The sequence below is a fragment of the Lineus longissimus genome, chromosome 15, assembly GCF_910592395.1.
Source record: "Lineus longissimus chromosome 15, tnLinLong1.2, whole genome shotgun sequence".
Taxonomy (NCBI): Eukaryota; Metazoa; Nemertea; class Pilidiophora; order Heteronemertea; family Lineidae; genus Lineus; species Lineus longissimus.
In genome coordinates this window covers 14,409,887-14,427,772 of record NC_088322.1, presented here as the reverse complement: position 1 = coordinate 14,427,772, position 17,886 = coordinate 14,409,887, and the positions used below count along the sequence as shown (strand labels likewise).

Sequence of the window (17,886 nt, the reverse complement as noted above, 5' to 3'; positions counted from 1 at the left end):
AATTGATTTTTGCAAAGACAGAAGATTCCAGCAAATAACTTATAGATTCCTTTTCACCATGATCACAATGCAGAGTTCATCTGATCAATAAATGTAAACCTATTTCACCAGGGAAATGAGCTCTGATCGTAAGGAGACACATGCAGGGTCAAACGCGGTCTCATCACGTCCATTCTGAATGAGTGTCACTTGCCACAACCCATCCATTAGATCAATCACATCAAACATTATGTCGCCATCGACTGTATCCTGAACAACACACCTAAATTAGCATCAGTTGTACCCAGACCGACATATTTGCGACCATGTAATGCAACGTCGGGTCCTCGCTACCATGCTCCACCGAACACACCTTTAGCACCAACCCTCCTATGCACCTAACCGGAGTTGATCATCTAGATTGCCTGGCACTTCAGTTAGCATAACATTTACGAAACATTAAGGCCAAGAGGTTTTGTTCTTTGATTTAGGTCTTGGAGTGAGCCTGTGTTTGAGTGTCTGCCAGGCATTGTGGATGGTTTTACCTGAATCTCTTACATTTTGATATGGTTGCCCTACAAATAGTTTGAATCCTTTTTCCTCCAGCCTCAACCCTATCTTGGAAAAAAAGGACATTAAACAAGCTTTATTATTAACCTGGCAGAGTGAGATCCAAAGCCAGCTGCACTCAAACATAACGCTTCACTGATTGTCACGGTGCGTTATAATTAATTATCCTGGCTCTTTGATTCATATGAAAGCACTGCGAATCCAGAAGGGGATAGAACAGCTCGATGATACGGTCGGCCGAGGTAACAAAATAATGCAGTCTGTTGATATCAAAGGAAATCGACTTTTGAGTTACCTTTCATACTGATATGTCTCAATTGAATTTGGGACACGAAACCACTTAATTGATTTCTTGTTATCGGCAAACAATATCAGTCACATCGCATATGCTTGGTGTATACACGGCACGGCACATCTAAGGACAAAAAAGAGCGGACGAAGAAAAGATAATTTTGCAACAACGACCAGCTCTCGATTGTGGTGCACTTTAGAGCTGCCACACCTGGACAGAAAACCACTAAATTAAGCTGCTATCATTGGTAATCTATATCAATGCATGGTCAACATCATGATGGATGCAGTCTGAATGTCCTTTAGGAAAATGCAATAATGGTAAAATGAACCTGACTTCACTTCTGGTTTCCCAGCCTTAGGCAATATATAACTGAGATTATGTTAGATGAAATGGCCAGGGCCATTGTGCTCACCTCATGTGGAGGAAAGATGGATAAAGAGCATGGTATTGTGTCATGTAGTGTTAGGTTTGATGTAGGTCCAAGCAATTACAATTTCCCCAAAATGGCCAATTTACAGTACATTCGACCTCTGTGACCTTGAAAAGTAGGTCAAATCAAAGAAGACCCGGGTGACACATTGAATGGTTGTTAGAATTAGATGTACCTATGATATAAAATTGGTGCCAATCGGGCAAGTCATTACTAGGAATAATGGCATTTTGAAGAATTTAGGATTTGGCCCCCTCCCTGGAGGCCAAACGGCAAATCAGATCGCACCAAACTTCGGTACCTGAGATCACCTGACCAAGGGGTACATGTGTACTTAATTTGTGATCAATAGTCATTGCAGTTAAGAAACGTGCCATAGTTACGGCCTGACGGCCAATTTACGCCATTTGACCTCTGTGACCTTGACAAGAAGGTCAAATTAAAATCCTGTGTGACATATACTGTATGGTGGTTAGATGTACCCATGATATCAAATTGGTGGCAATCGGGCAAGAAGTTAAGGAATAATCACATTTTTAAGGTTTTTAGATTTTGCCCCCTGGTGGTCAAGTGGTGAATCATATTGGACCAAACTTCGGTCCCTGAGATCACCTGACTAAGGGGTAAATGTGTACCAAATTTGGTATCAATAGTCATTGCAGTTTAGAAACGTGCCATCGTTACATCCTAACGGCCAATTTACACCATTTGACCTCTGTGACCTTGAAAAGGAGGTCAAATCAAAAACCCGGAGGATATATGATGCACCTTTGCTAGAAGTACCTACCATATTTTTTTCAAAATTTCCCGACTACTATTAAGGGAGATATTGCATATTTTCACTTTTAACGTTTGGCCCCCTGGTGGCCAAACAATGAAACGAATCGGACCGAAACTTGGTCTCCAAGGTGTCATTACATAAGGGTACATGTGTACCAAGTTTCAACTCAATAGCTCTAACAGTTACGAAACGTGCCCTGCTAACGGACGACGGACGACGACGGACGACGACGACGACGACGACGACGACGACGACGAAGACGACGACGACGACGACGGACGACGGACGCCACGGTATGGGATAAGCTCACCTCTGCTAAGAGGTGAGCTAAAAATGAACCCAATACGCTAAATTCTGAATGTACAAATACGACGCTATGGTAACTCCGACGTGAAATTATCTGACGAACATGAAATAGTATGAGTATGGTAGAAGTTGTGACGACCTAAATGAATGTACTTGCCAATTGGTCCTCATCCCTCATTTATGTCATTATATTGGTGAAAGTACCACACAGTTGGGCTGATTATACCATATGTACGGCCTCGTTAGGAACTGTTAATGTAATTATGGCATGTCTCCTTCATGATAAAGGATGATGTGCATGATGAGACCATCTCTTCATTTTGCATATTTGCTTGTAACTAGTTGCTTTTTCGACATGATACTGTCAGCAATAAGTTGATATATAACAATTACAACAATTATTTGACTTAGTAATTCCTGTCAGAAAACACTCCAGCAGCTATTACGACCAATGCGTAACATCCAGTCCTCGGCGGGTGAGAAATTCAGTCGCAAGCTGGAATATTAGTCAACACTTCTGATAACCCAAGACTTGCACAGTGCACAAAAAAGTCATTCTAAATGCAGTTCGTTTCTTAAAACAGAAATGTGTAAGTAACTAACATCGACATTTGTACCACTGCTTGAAGTTTGTTTTATAGGAAAACCATGACTTTAACCTGACTTACTGACTCTTGGTCCTAAACTCATATAATTGTACATTTGCCAACTCCTACCAGCCTCCTAGAATTCTCAACGACCAATTCAAGTAGGTTCCACAAACAGTGTAAGGTAATTCGAGTCATTTGTATACTTGGATGCGACCAGCTAGACGCAGTTAGAATAGTAATTTCCATTGGAAGCACGCGCCGAGAAGAACTAAGCCACCCTGATGAAAGTTACTTTTTATCGGTTTGGGTAACTTTTGATGACAAAAGCAAACTGCGATGTATTTTACACAGGTCTTGCACTGACATGAGTGTCATCATCATCAGGAGATGATATGTCGTACTAACAACGGATGGATGTGAATTGTTTTCCGTATAACAAAACTAATATTTGCTTTTCTTCGAAAGCATATAGGTATCACTTTACTTAAATGAAATATACCTCAGCTATAACTAAACTTTGTCGTGTACATTATCAGACGGTAACACGAGGAGAAATATACTATTTGACAGGATCGTCTTAACTAAACTAAAAAGTACTGAAATAGATTTGTACAGCTATCTATGACATGCACAACAGCTGAATGCACGTATTTCTGTAAATAGTACAAGAGATACCATGAAGAGATCCCCCAAGGTGAATATTTGGCTCTGTCTGCTTTATATACTTACATGCAAACAGAGATATATGGTCCTACCTTCTCAGGAAAAATATAACAATTTCTTCACATCCGCAGACACTTACCTGAAAAGAGAATTACATAGAAGATAAGTTATAAAGGAAGGTTCATGTAAGATAAATGGAAACATCACGAGGCAAAGTGATCATGAGTGACCACATTTCACCATTAAGCACACCATGAGGTGCGACAAGACATTGCTAGTAAAAGGAGGGAAAAGTTGCTTTGTACTTTGGGAGGAAATGTCTCAACGGATGTTTTGTCAAGTTAGGTGGATGAATCTTGCCCCTGATGCTGTATCTACATGAAATTACCATTACCAGATCACTTCAGCAAATGGCCTGGCGAGTCTTAGGAATACTGACACGTGAGTACCATTATAGTAACAATAGGTTACGCGTTTATCATGTCAACGAGACGATATCTGTCATCCAAATGGATCAGCAGGTCCTGGATTGTTTACAATATCGATGTTGGTTAATCCAGTCAACAAGTTAGAGGGTAAATGATGGGTCCAAGTGGCAAACTGGACGGCAGGACTTGTGACTCATGAGTACGAGGATGCCTTAACATTTAGGTTACAATGATGCCTACAATTGTGATGGTGTTCCGAACTATTTATATTGCTCTGATCTATAACGTGCATTGTGCGTCTTTTTGGTAATTCCCACAACAAAACGTAAGCTGCAAGAAGTGCACAACAGGTACACAGACAAGAGTGACTTTGTGACGGAGTACAATCATATATTCAATGATGGCTTGTCATAGATTCATCTCTACATAGCAATGCAACTTTGAGCAGTTCAAGTCCATCCCCCTCCCGCGAATTCAGATACTCCGATGTGATGTCCTGTTTATAAACATTATGTTTCCAGCTTTGACAGATGGTCTGTGGTGGATGGCTATTGTTTAATTTTTAATTATCCCAATTGCATATGATCGATTTGACAATTCCCATAGGAATAAAACTAAGTAATTGCTGTCTGGATGCCGCACATAATACGAAATAGGTCGCCACATGAAACAGTTTGTTCACATGGTTTCAGCATGACGTTTTGATACAACACACCACTAAGGATATATTGCGAAACCTATTTGATTTTGGATTGTTTACATAGACCAGTGTGTACACCAATGTTGGGCGTGCTCAAGACACCAACCGTACACTTGGAAAATCAATAAAATTTAATCTTTGAATTGTGTGTGCGTGTGGGGGATGGGGGTTACTTTGCATCAGTCAGATATAACTCTTTACAAATATGGCCAAGTTTGAAGGCTCGTTGACCAGATGATGCTACTCAGTGTAATGGTGAAAATGCCATCAGCTCTAATATGAAAAAAACACAATAGGTTATCAAACGAACTTAAGATTCGAAAGAAGAGTTTATGACAACAATTAGCATGGCAGATAATGCAAATCTTAAAATTCGTCTGGTGGAGCCCGCCCCCATAACAGCGCATCTTGCCTCAGGTTACCATTGGTTATTAATATGGTCGATCGAATGCGACGGAATCTTCAGCTGCTATACTCCATATAGCATCTATTGACTATTAACCCTTGTTTATTCGTGAAGGGGAAGTTCGCAACAAATGTTGGAAAATATTGTTTGGTGTTTATAAACAAATGTACGAGGAAAACTATATTCACAGAGATTTGATGTTTTGGATTGTTGTGCTGGAATTACCTGCTCCTTACCAACCAATATTACTGAACTCATGAATTCCAAACAGCAGAAGGACCAGTCTATACTATACATATAAGGACAAAGTCAAAGTCGAGGGCAATGTCTCTACGTCACCAAAAGGAGAAGAACCTGGATTCGAATATTTATCAAGTGCAACACAAGTTACACCAAAACATTCCAATAATGAAATACATGTCTAAGAATATAGAACAGTCGATAATTACCCAATTAGGTGGACGAGTCTCATAAATCATCCATTGATTGGATAATGGTGGATGAAAATTAGCCGCCAGATCAATAACCCATCTCCCCTATCTTGTCCTGATCCATGTAATTCCTCCTAATACTTGACTAAACCCATTCCTTCACAATCTCTTTATGAGATTTGTCAGGAGCAACTGATAAAACAAACTTTTACATTTTCTTTCAATGGTATAGGGTTGAAATATTATTCTTACTCTGACTTGGTATCAAACAAAGCTACAATGTACATCAGGCCGAACCGTCGTTGATGTAAGTTTGGTCAGCTCGCCTTCCGAACATGACTGAGGAGAGAATTGGCTAGATATTTATCCATTCCTCACTGCAAAACAAGCCAAAATGAACGCATGGAACTCGCCGCCATTGCCGCAGCCCATTGATATTGACAAGCTGGCAGATACCTTTGAACCATTTCATGGCTCGAAGATCAGCTATCAAACCTCCTATGATCTACACCGCTTTAGTAAGAAATCTCCAATAGTACATTCTTTATCACTGCATAAGCTGTTAGAATTCATGAACCAGCCAGTGGCGAGTCAGAGAGCAGCAATGTTAAGCAGGGAAAGCCAATCCGGGAGCCAATCAATTGGTATACTGATCCACAGAGATCGATGTGGAATTACGATGGCATCATTGAATATCCATGGGAATTCATTGTCGACAATCACCGGAGAGTGCTGATGTTTGTACGTAAGCTTGATTAGGTACACGAAACATAAAGATCTGACCAGCCCTACCTTACTCATTCTTGCAAGTCTACACTGTCATTTATAATCATAAGGAATACCGTTAGGCACAACTCTGACTTCAGTTAGTTGATGAGTCTCTGTGTTGGTCAGAGGGGGTCGTTCCGTCTCCTTTTTTCTGACGTAAACATAGAAATGTCTTAAAAGGAGAATATTGTCAAATATTTCACTGTTTCACTTTAGGTGTGGATAGAACAGTCACAGGAAAAGGCTCATGTCATGACCCGGCCGAAAAAAATTATTTGGGCACCTTCGGGAGATGCCTTTATATGAAAAAAACTGTAAAGATTTTTGAAGCTGTGGAGAAGGCCAGCCGCATAATCCCACCAGCCAGATATATGAGTTCTCCTCGGCCAGTATCAAAACTGACAAATCTGCATTTCTGGAAAAGGGAAGTCTAGCAGAGTCAACCATCTCTTGAAAGAAATGAGGGGTTTTGTTGATGACACACTCGTCAGTAGCAAAAATGTCATTACTGGGAACTCCGGTCAATAACCCGCTTTTATTGACCATCTTTGAGGTGATTTTTTTAAAGCAAGGTTGGTCACATGTTGCCAGCAGCCAATAACTGCCTTCATCCAGCGCAGAACGCCAGAAGGCAATAAAAACACCAGCGACATAGTCAAATGCAACGAGAACTGATCTTTGAAGAGCTGAATAGGGTAGTGAAGGGACGAGTTGCGTGATGCCATCTATCCCACGATGATATCACCGAGACCCACCTTCCACACATTTATCACAAGCTGGAGCTGGGACAAACTGGAGAGCAATCCCTTTCATCGTCATCAACCGAATGTAAAATGTGTGTGATGCCATCTATCTGATGAAGCCATCACCGATATCTACTATAATCTAGGCTCCATGCTTCTATTCCTGGCTTTCGTAAGCTAGATCTGTTCGAATGCTGCCATCACTGTTGGCGATAGAGGCCCTACCAGATGGCAGTTATGTTTCCACAGTAACATTACCGGGTACTCTAGCAACTACTTTGTTCAAGTTTTAAGCATTCAGCAATGAAATTTATCACGAATGGGTATCTTTACAAATGCCCCTCTATCTACTTATTTTTTCATTTTGCTCCAATCTCTGGCTGCATAGCCAACAACTAAAAACGAACACGTGAAACAATATTTACCTCTTGTTGACTCGGAGCAAGCGAAGCCTTGCGTATACTGTGAGCGGTACCTCTCCTCTGTGCCACCGCCGAAGCCCGTCGGGAAAAACTAACGGACAGACGCTTCTGTAAGCTCAGGGACAGCTTGCGGTCCTTTTGCTTCTCTGGCATTTTCGTATTTTGTATTGTGAAAGTATACAGACAATTTCCGTGTGAATTACAGATCAATATATTTGCTTCCTTTTGTCATTTACCAGCCCTAGCTATATCACCATCATACAAAGTGCTAGAACTGTACGTCCCTCAGGTGCCAACTCCAAATTGTGAAATCCAGCCAATTCGGTGTTTAGCCTCTTGTGCTTTGTCTTATTAAAGGTATCATTCCAAGATGTTAGAATTTGATGTTGTTGTCAAACGCTTAAAGAAAGATTACGAGATCGACACCTGTTCGACAACACATTTGATGCTAATAAAATGGAAAATAGTTTTTTCCTAAGCCGGCCAATGACGTCCTGTGGTGGTCCTACATTAACTGTCATGTCATGATTTAACCATCACGATATATAACTTGTTTAGGAAAGGAATCCACGAAAGCGTCTAACGAATGTAGATCAATACCAGGCATGGCCAACAGTTGACCAGAAATCGTGATCTTGCACAAAACATCTAGCCATATCATTCCATATAAATTCCTAATGAGCAAAAATTTTAATCCACACGAATCAACGGGAATCACCTGCAAGAAAGACATTTCCTATCCTGTGGCAATGTTTAACTGAAGCCAGTCAATAATAATCACCTGTTCGTTGTTTTCACGACAACAGCCGTTCCAATTTATCTGATGACGAATTCATCTCCTTAGAGATATACTCTATTTTCAGTTTAAGGTAACTTGAATGTTGTTTCAGCTGTCAGTTCAAAGCGTCAAACTTTCTGACTGACCATGCGGACGAATCTCGACTCCAAGTCTTCAACAGATAGATTCTGAAAGAGCTGGTGACCAACTGATTAACATGACCCAATGTTCGCACTTGAAATCAATTTCGTCACAGTGGCGACGAGACAATGATTTATATGTTCGGAGAACTATGTGGAGGGATCAATTGAGATGACATTTAGTGATTAGCCAGGAACAAAGTAGGCCCTCCCATAGGATTGATGTTACAGAGATCTTGTTAAGTCACAGACATGACAACAGGTCCCAACATATAAATCCAGTTATCATCACATTGCAAAAAAATTAAGGAGATGACATATTCCATCAGTGAGAGTAATGATACTGGTTTCAGGCGACTAATGGATAGCATACTAGTCCAATGCAAATATGGCATTTACCTTTCCTAAAGAAGGATGATTAATGGGTACGCTGCAGCATGCAAGAGAATTACCGATGTCGAGAGGATGAGCCAATGGAGTGCAACACAGGCAAAGAGTCCGATAAGTCAAAGGAGGATGAGATGGTTGCCAAACTGACATACGAATTTCCAAATGACCCTGATGTAATGTTTTTGCGATATTACAAAACACAAACAGCCTTCCACAACTGAGGAGAACCCGATACTACAGAGTTAACCTGGTCGAAAATCCAGATAAGAAGATTAGATTACATCTCCATATCGGGTTTCGTGTTCCGTCACAAGATTCTTGAAATATTCTTATAGTTAACATCTCAACTAAGAATCTTACAAAAATCCTCTAAAGAATGTAAAGTGTACTGATGTGTAGAAACTGAATGAGATGTTCCGAAAGAATCTTAGAATCATAATATATTTATTTCCGACCTGGAAGGAGTAATCTTTTGTCAAAACCATGATTAGTAGGGATGGCAGATAACGGATCCAGCAAAAATTACATCATCAGTAGAAAAACTTTCCGCATTCTACCGAGGATCTCTACTTAATGTTTTTTGATTTACGTTTTTAGTGTAAACCAAGAATTTCTCAACAGTAAACTGACAAAAATCTTCATAAGCAAATACTAAATCAAGTCGCGTAGCTACTGAAAGTCACGTAAAGCTAACTAACGCAGTGAAGCCGATAAAGATTTATGATAAATCCATTCAGAATATTCTCAAATTCGTGATATGCAGGATTTTATGCTAGATGCTATCTTAGTAATATTGACAACTTTGTCGCAGCAGTGTAAGAGAAATCCTTGACCCTTTCACTCCTCGTGTACATTGTCATTTATCATAGCGTCAAGAGGAAGGGGTAATACACAAACAAGTCGTATGTGAATGACTAACAAGCAGATTCATTAGCTCCACATCTGATGCAAACGAACGTTTTCCATTATGATGCTAGGTGTTTGATATGTGTAATGAATAATTCGTGTCCTTTTCAGGTTACTAAGCATGTTTTCTGGCCTTAATAGAACATAAGACTGACCAGCCACAGATGATAATTCAGTAGTACACCTTTAGAATGCAAATCGGCGAATTATCAGTTTAGTGAAAGGTTGGGCTGGAAACAGCACTGCTGTGACATGCCAAGAAAATCATATGTTTTCAATGTTCATTATCTGCTTTGGCCAGGCACTTAATCTTATTGATATACACTGTGTTGATGCATAACACTGACTAGTGCATCAATATGCAGATTCACAATGATGAAGTATTTAAGTCTCAGAACACTTCAAAGTTGACTTATCTCATATGTGCGGCTTCCACACCAACCGCATGATTTTGAGAAAGGAATGCCAATCTGATTGGGTGTGGTGAACAACTATTAAACTGATCAGACTTGGCATTACCGCTCATAACTCAAATTGTCGAGAGCTAAAAGCCCGATTACTGTGTAATTGAATTGAATGGCGCCACCTGATGTCCCACGACTCAATCATATGATAAACCAATCTCCGTCGGAACCTATCTCATCATCAATGAATCTATCTCCCACCGATCAGAATCATAACTCAATGAGGATTTACTCTTCCTGTCGTGGCGAATATTATCATGTGCAAGACTATAATGTGCAGGACATGACAGAGCGATGAGAGGAATGTGTAGGAAATGAGGGACTTCAGAGCCTGTATCCAAATGGGCTTTATTCCTGAAACCTTGACGTCCAAGGATCAGCAACTGGGGAATAAGCACCTGCTTCCATTATGTCGGTTGCCCGTCACAGCAAAACTTTGATTGCCACCAAATGTATCGGCAAATTAAATTACCCGCTGGTGCAGTTGGTGTCTGATGACTACAATATCACTACTTTAGCGGGACATTTGTCTTGCCAAAAACCCCTGAAGTGATCGCACTTTACCGACAGCGACCACAACGGGATCAGACCTAAAATTGGACTCGGATCTAGAAAATAACTCCAAAATATCAAAACAGCAACAATATAATAGACGTTAAGTACAAATCACAGATCCCTGGCTGTTTATAGAGAAGCAGCATGGGAGAATCAAATGAGCAATCCAACCTATGGATTTTACCTGGGAGCAACAAAATGAGTACACTATCCTGGCCAAATCGACCACTTACATTTCAAGTAAAGCAAATACGTGTAAACTGTATTTGAACTCGCATGATGCTCACAAGAGTTGGCAAACTTACTGTCAATGAACGCATTTGAAATGTGGTTAGAAAAACCAAATGCTTTGTAGTTTATGCTACTTGTCAGACACACTTGCAACATACAGTGATGCATACAATGTGCATTCAGTTGGTAACAGAGAATGTTTCATTTAACGTTGTTGCTCTTCTCAAAGACTGTCTTCCATTAAAAACTTAAAATGAGCTGCGCATAACATCATCCATCATTTAAATCCTGGTGCTACACTATAAAGGTGCTCCCTGGTTGCCCAAATATTATTCCAACTTATCGTCAACATACAACATCAGCAATCGAGAGTAAACCGTTGACATCAGATAGCATGATGTCTGCCATATTGTGCGATGGATCAATCGTATGACACTAAAGCTGAATTTATGGCCATTCCGAAAACATAGTCATCACAATAGGTTTGACCAAATATTTTCACACCATTACTTTCCGATCAGATTCCACCAGTAATTTCCCGACGTTTTTTTCTCATGGCTTTCTGATTTATGTATTTTGATTTATCTTCGAGTACAAAAAACCCTGCAGTACAGAGACATTCAACAGAAAGATCGTCCAGCTAAAATGTGTAATTTTACAAAAGAATTTGTAGTTTTTTAGAAGGCTAATACAACAAAATTTATATACACAACTAAGTACATGTACTGTGGGTCTACGTACGTCAATTTCTGAATATGAAGCTGTGAATGTAGACCGATATCTACACGAAGCTCTCATGTGTCTGACACGTGTATCGCAGTTATTTGGACCTTTAATTAATCTAAAGAACAAATCAGCACCCAGAAAAAATCGACTTGCAAAGAAGGCTGGTTCACATAATTCTCCAACCGATGGAAGCACTTCTAAAGTTAAATTTGACTAGTAATCAATCTATCATCCGTCAATGTAACTGTTTGGCTATTACAACCTCTACAAGTGGTAGAAAGCTTTCCTAGGTGAATCTGCAGATACCAAGCTATGCTACTTTGATTTTGAATATGATTTGCGAAGAACATGACCGAACAGACTGTCTGGAGTCCTCCATTTAAGTATTACTTACTGTATAGAAGTGAAAAAGTAGAATACCAAAGAGTACATCAGACGATAGAGAATGGCTGTCAATAGAACAGGACGAGGAATGGTGGGTCCATTTGAAACGAAATGGTGACTTAAAATTGATTTTGTGAAAACTAACACATCGTTACATATTTCAAGATCAGATGAACATTTTCGAAGATTTGTAGATCAACAAAAACAAGTCGTTTCCCCAATAACCCAGGCAAGAGTTGTCTATGTTGTGAAGAGAAAAGATGGAGCAAAAGGAATAAATGCTTCGGGCATGTTTATTGAAGTACTGTTGGAGAAAAAGAAAAAAGAATAAGGTGAACCAAGAAGCAGATTGTTGGCGAATTAAAGAAGTTGTCTGAATTGAAAGGTCAGTCAGTGTCCCAAATAAAAAAAATGCCAAAGCCATCAGAAGTGCCTCTGACATGGTAGAAATCTACCTGAAACTCAGAATCAACACCAAAAAAGAAGTTGCCAAAGCCTTCAGAAGAGCCTCAAAAATGGTCTCAATTGACCAGAAACTTCACCTGGAAGTTGTAAACACAGCCTGAACAAGTGGTAAAAACATCGCAGAGTAAATTCTCGTGAACCCAGGCCCAGAATCCCAGGTAGCCTATGCCTCCACATTTCATCACCGACCAATTACTTATCGAGAGGATTTCGTTTCATAGCATGGAAGCATTAGCAAATGAGTCTGATTCTCTTCCATACTTTTTACCACTGGTGAAATTGGTCCCCATCCTTCATTACTGAGCCTTCATACCGCTAGACCTCTAACGTAGACACACGTTTCCATAGTGCACCGGTCGAAAATTCAATTGAGATTCTTAGTTAAGAACGAATTCAAGAACAGTAGCCATAATCCATTAAGACATTATTTTGCAAAGAATCCGTCTCAATCAGAATACAGTAACCACAAATGGCAGTGAGCATCAACACACATCCACTCTAATCCCCAAAAAATCAACATAAAAGTGATTATCAGTTCATGAAGCAGTAATTCCAATGAATGAGCCTTTCCACCGCAATTATTCTTTTCCGTGATTTCCGGTACTGCTCTCCCAATATCCCAACGATACTGTTTCATATCAGGGAGAAGCAACTGCACGCTATGAGCAGCTCTAACCATAACCTATCAGCCACATGCTGCCGGGGCACTTCAGCAGTTTGATAAATGAAGAGGGTGATGATAATGAATTGAACAAAATGTGGACCCCGTCAACCTCATGGAAATAATGATATCAACCGTAAGAATGAAAAGGTATTCCTGCAACACGAATAGGAGTGACACTGAATATTTCCAAAGCAGACAAACTTATCCGTTAAACATATTTTCTTTAACGAAATCGTCAGAATTCAACCGATCCATGAGAATCTCAGCACACAAAAGCCATTAAAAACTATAACGATTGAACAATTTTAAGGATTCGAGGTAAGCAGTCACATCCCGACGGGGCTTGGGTAAGGTCAGAGCAACAACTAAGCTTACAGATTCTGATTAGATGTAAGCATTAACTGCCAGCATCGTGCTGCTGAGGCACGTCAGCAGTTTCGGAAATGATGGATAGTGTCGAGTTGTATCTAATACTGATGATGGTTTACATTATTCCTATAGAATTTTCAGTACAGTGCGACAGTTGGTCCAGTTGACGAAAGTGACGAATAGAAGTTTGGGGTGCGTAAAAAGTAAACGGAGCTACAGAAGGAAGACTATTCGTTCACTTCGTAAACTCCTCAGCAATGGATGAGAAATAAGAAATAGCAGTAAACGCAATTACGATGAAAGCTGATGACAATGTCCCAAAGGGGTTTATTTTGGTGAAAAATGGGATTTAAAGGGTTAAGATCCATATCAAAGAATCGTGCTTCAGGCAATTTATTATTCCCTCTAAGCACTGTATCAATCTGGGTGCGGAGATAAAACATGTCGATCCATCACACCAGCAAAAATACTGCTTAGATTTATCCCAGACAGACTTACTGTTTTGTCACTATAAACCACTCCTAAAAATCACACAATGCCGGCCCTATGATTCGTTACTGGGTGATAATACTCTTCTGAGAAGCAACATGATTGAGGGCCTTCTAATAGGAAGCTTTTTCTTATATGTAAGCTATAGTAATTCATCAGAAGCTCAGATTTTTATTCACCCTTAGCTATTCTGTTACAAAATGCCAGTACCGTTTTCATTCTGGGAAGCATAGTATCAAAGACATTGTAGAAAGGATTGAGTAGTCTGACTTCTTGACCAAGGCAGAGCTTAAGGGCCAACGCCTAACCGTATTGGCACATAAAAACACACATCCCACCATAGAGGAAGAATACTCCCTGGAGAAATTCACCTCTAAGTGCGGAGGGATGCTGAGGAAAAGGAAGAAGAAGAAAAAGGCGCTTGGTTTCGGCTCATCTTCTGAGAGCAAGTGAATATAATGGGTCATAGGGTAGACATTTTATACACCCTACCTCACAATCTTCATGTCGGAAATCATCAGATCTTCATAAAACACTTACCTAAAAAACATAAAGGTATAAAAACATAAGAAACATGAATAACATATTTTCAGCAGAAAACCTTGAACGATTTCGACTACAGTCCAACAAACATTTGATCATTTACTAGATCATTGGACAACATACCAACCGTTCCCCTACCTTGAGGATACTTGTTTCACAAGTGTGCTTAGAGGATCATAAGGGTTTTAACATGGAATATCTGTCAAGTGGTTGCCTTTAAATTGGAAAGGTTGCGCCCCCTGCCGACTCCAACAGCGACATCGAACATATCTGATGTTGAATTAGAGTCATCCATTGATATATTTGCTTCAATTTGGAGAACAAAAGTGTTCATATTTTTGTTATGTTCCACCTGCATCTCTACAATACTATTTTTGATTCCAAATTGGAACTGTGCAGAAGACAGAAAGAACGATATCGTTATCGAAGTCGTAGGCCATCACCACGACTTCGAATATTACTTCATAATTTCCCCCTTATGCACAGGTCCGGTTCTGAATTCAAAACATTTTGTTGCTGAAACGTGTAGTTCATTAATCTAAACAAGTTTGTCAGCTCAGTTGAATCGAAGTTGACCCAAGAGGTCAGAGATTCACTCTCAAATTTGAAGTTGGAGAGGGAGTCGTAAATGATACGCAACCTCTGTGACGACAACATCGTGATAGGAGCAGTTGGTAGCTGGGCTTGCATATTGACTAATAAGCAAATGGGCGCCGGCTAACCTGCTAATTCAGGGAATGGTCAAGTAATAGCAAGCAATAAAGTATACCATAACTCTTTTTGGGGTAAATGTGTGGCTAGCATGTCTCGGCCTGATCATGCAACATAAAAGCACTGGTAAATTAAACCACCAGCGTCCTATTAAAATAGTATACAACATGAGGGTTGTTCGACCACAAGTGCTAGACGCATTTATCCCTGTAACACTACACAGGGGCAAATTAAACGGGGTAACTTCATTTTTATATCTGAAAAAAAATATCAACGAGCTCTCATAAAGGGAGTACAGTGGCAAAGTGGTTAGAGCGCCAGACTCATAATCAGGATATCATGGGTTCAACTCCCGGAAGGATCATCTTTGTGTCATTGAGCAAGGAACTGCATGATTGGTACCAGGCATCAGAGATGACCAAATGAGGCTGCCCGCAGTCTTGAGTGCTGCATACATGCAGCTCGTCTGCTCTATGAATTTGGAATATTATTCGTATTACCCCAGATGGGTTAACATTTAACAGCCTTCAGAAACATATCATGCTCATAAATGTTCCATTTCAGGTGAGATATGATTATACATTGTTCACAAGGGAGCAACAAAACAAGAATTTAATGATATATGTAAATTTACCGAGGTGTCATTTCACGACTCATGAGCTAAACAACATCATTAGTTCCAATGAAGAACAGTATGCAATATACTTTGACATGTTTGAAGAGGTAATAAAAGGAGATTGCAGGCATGCTTTATTTGGGTAGAGAGGGGCAAGGAAGAACAAAGCACTGCGTCTTGCATTGTCGCAATTCAGTGGTAGTGTCCATTGACTGAAATTACTGAGCCAATTTGATATGAATCAAAATATGGGAACAGGCTAGGATCCTGACAAACGCAGTTTTGATTGTAGAACTTGTCAGAGAGTGTTGCCTTTATTATTCCTGGTAGCGAAAGTGCAGTATCTTAAGTCCCAATCACGACCGCATATTCATCTCGCGCATTAATATGACCACTCCGACTTCAAATTTGAGAGTGGCTTAAAGTCCTCTAATAATAACTTCATTCAACTGAACAGACAAACGTTTTCACATTGATAAACTACCAGTATATGTACCAGCACTATGATAGTTTAAATTCCACGCAGAACAAATTTCTATATTTGGCAGAGAGCCGCCTTGCTGCCTTCAGAAGATCCATCTACATATTTCACAATGAACTATAGCGGCTGTGCAGAACAGCTTTTACCAAACATGTCAGACAAGGGTAGCAAGTAGATCGAAAATCAATATGCGTGCTCGCTCACAACGTCTGCAACATCATTTCCATCTATTTGGAACTGCTGCAACTAACCAGCACTTTTATGAATGCGAGACCATCAACATTATCACAGAGATGCAGTACGTCTTGCGAACTATGTTTAACAGAACACAACACCAACATAGTTAGAGTTGCTTTGATTGAACAGCACGGTGTTTTTCATAGTCTGGTGTACTACAAGTCATTTCCAAAGAGATGGGTACATACGATTTACGATGTCACATTCACCCTCATGTCGTGTCATGTTTTCAAGCTCGAGTAAGTTAACGAACTTACTAAAAATTGAAATGTGAACCATGACAAGTAACAACATGAATCCTATGGATCGCCAGTTTTGGGGACAGAAACAATCACTTTCAATCAAAATCATTCTATTTCAAGAGCCACTTCAAAATGAATTAAGTCTGCCGCTCAGTGCTTATTTCAAGGTTTGCTTTGAGGAACAAATTGCTGACTTCTCGACTTACCTCAATCTCCTTTTCCGAGAGATCACCTCCTCCAGCCGAGCTTGCTCCATGTCCAGCATGGGTAGCCATTAGGATTAGTTAGCAAACCCTTAGTATGAAATTGTCAGAATCCAGTTTTATTCCAGAATTCAAAATTGTAGTGTGTGGTTTCACGAGCGTTCAAAGGGGAGGCCTAATCCACATGAAGTCGATAGTATCTATCAACTCTTAATAGTTGTTGCTTGAATCGCAGGCATGGCAAAGACATTATTTGTTTGCCTTGTTCAAATATCTAAATATTTCCAACGTCTCACAGGTCTATTTAATGCTTGCACAGTTTATGCTATTTTGACCTACCCTCAAGAAATATCACAGTGTTTGCGTTGTGATTAAAAGCGATTGTTTATATTGATATTAACCAACATGGAAATTAGGCTGATGATAAAACGTATTCATAATCCTAAGATCACAGTAATAATTCTATATATCACAGAAGTGAAAAATCACCCCCGTCCAAAAACTACATGAAGTTCCTCCAACTGTGATATAGTTTTCCATGTCTGTCTGAACACTGTTGGAAAAATGTCAGTATTGATAAGTAGATATAAAATGGCTGCGTGTCATGCAGGACTCCGATCCTCCCTTAATCTCCTATGTATGTAGTAGCAGTACCGGAATTGTTGTTACAATTCAATCAGTTTATGTCACAGAAACAACAGACGCCCACTTTATCCGAGTTAAGAAGAGACTGTACGGCATCACTCCATAGGACAGAAAGTAACTTGAAAGTCTGTATGG

General features: G+C 39.9%; 1 protein-coding gene across 6 annotated transcripts in view; it reads right to left on the bottom strand.

Annotated features, from left to right (window-relative positions):
• Positions 1–17,886, bottom strand: part of LOC135499862 (inactive dipeptidyl peptidase 10-like) — a 173,780-nt gene that overhangs the window by 76,378 nt on the left and 79,516 nt on the right. For 2 of the 6 annotated variants that reach the window (XM_064790851.1, XM_064790854.1), the window contains exon 1: positions 7,516–8,635. The exons of 3 other annotated variants lie outside the window; for them this stretch is intronic. In XM_064790851.1, coding sequence (XP_064646921.1) covers positions 7,516–7,665 — 150 coding nt within the window. In that variant the 5' untranslated portion in view covers positions 7,666–8,635. Of the gene's footprint in view, positions 1–7,515; positions 8,636–17,886 lie in introns of those variants that run through there. One more of the 6 variants, XM_064790852.1, reaches the window with a different exon arrangement.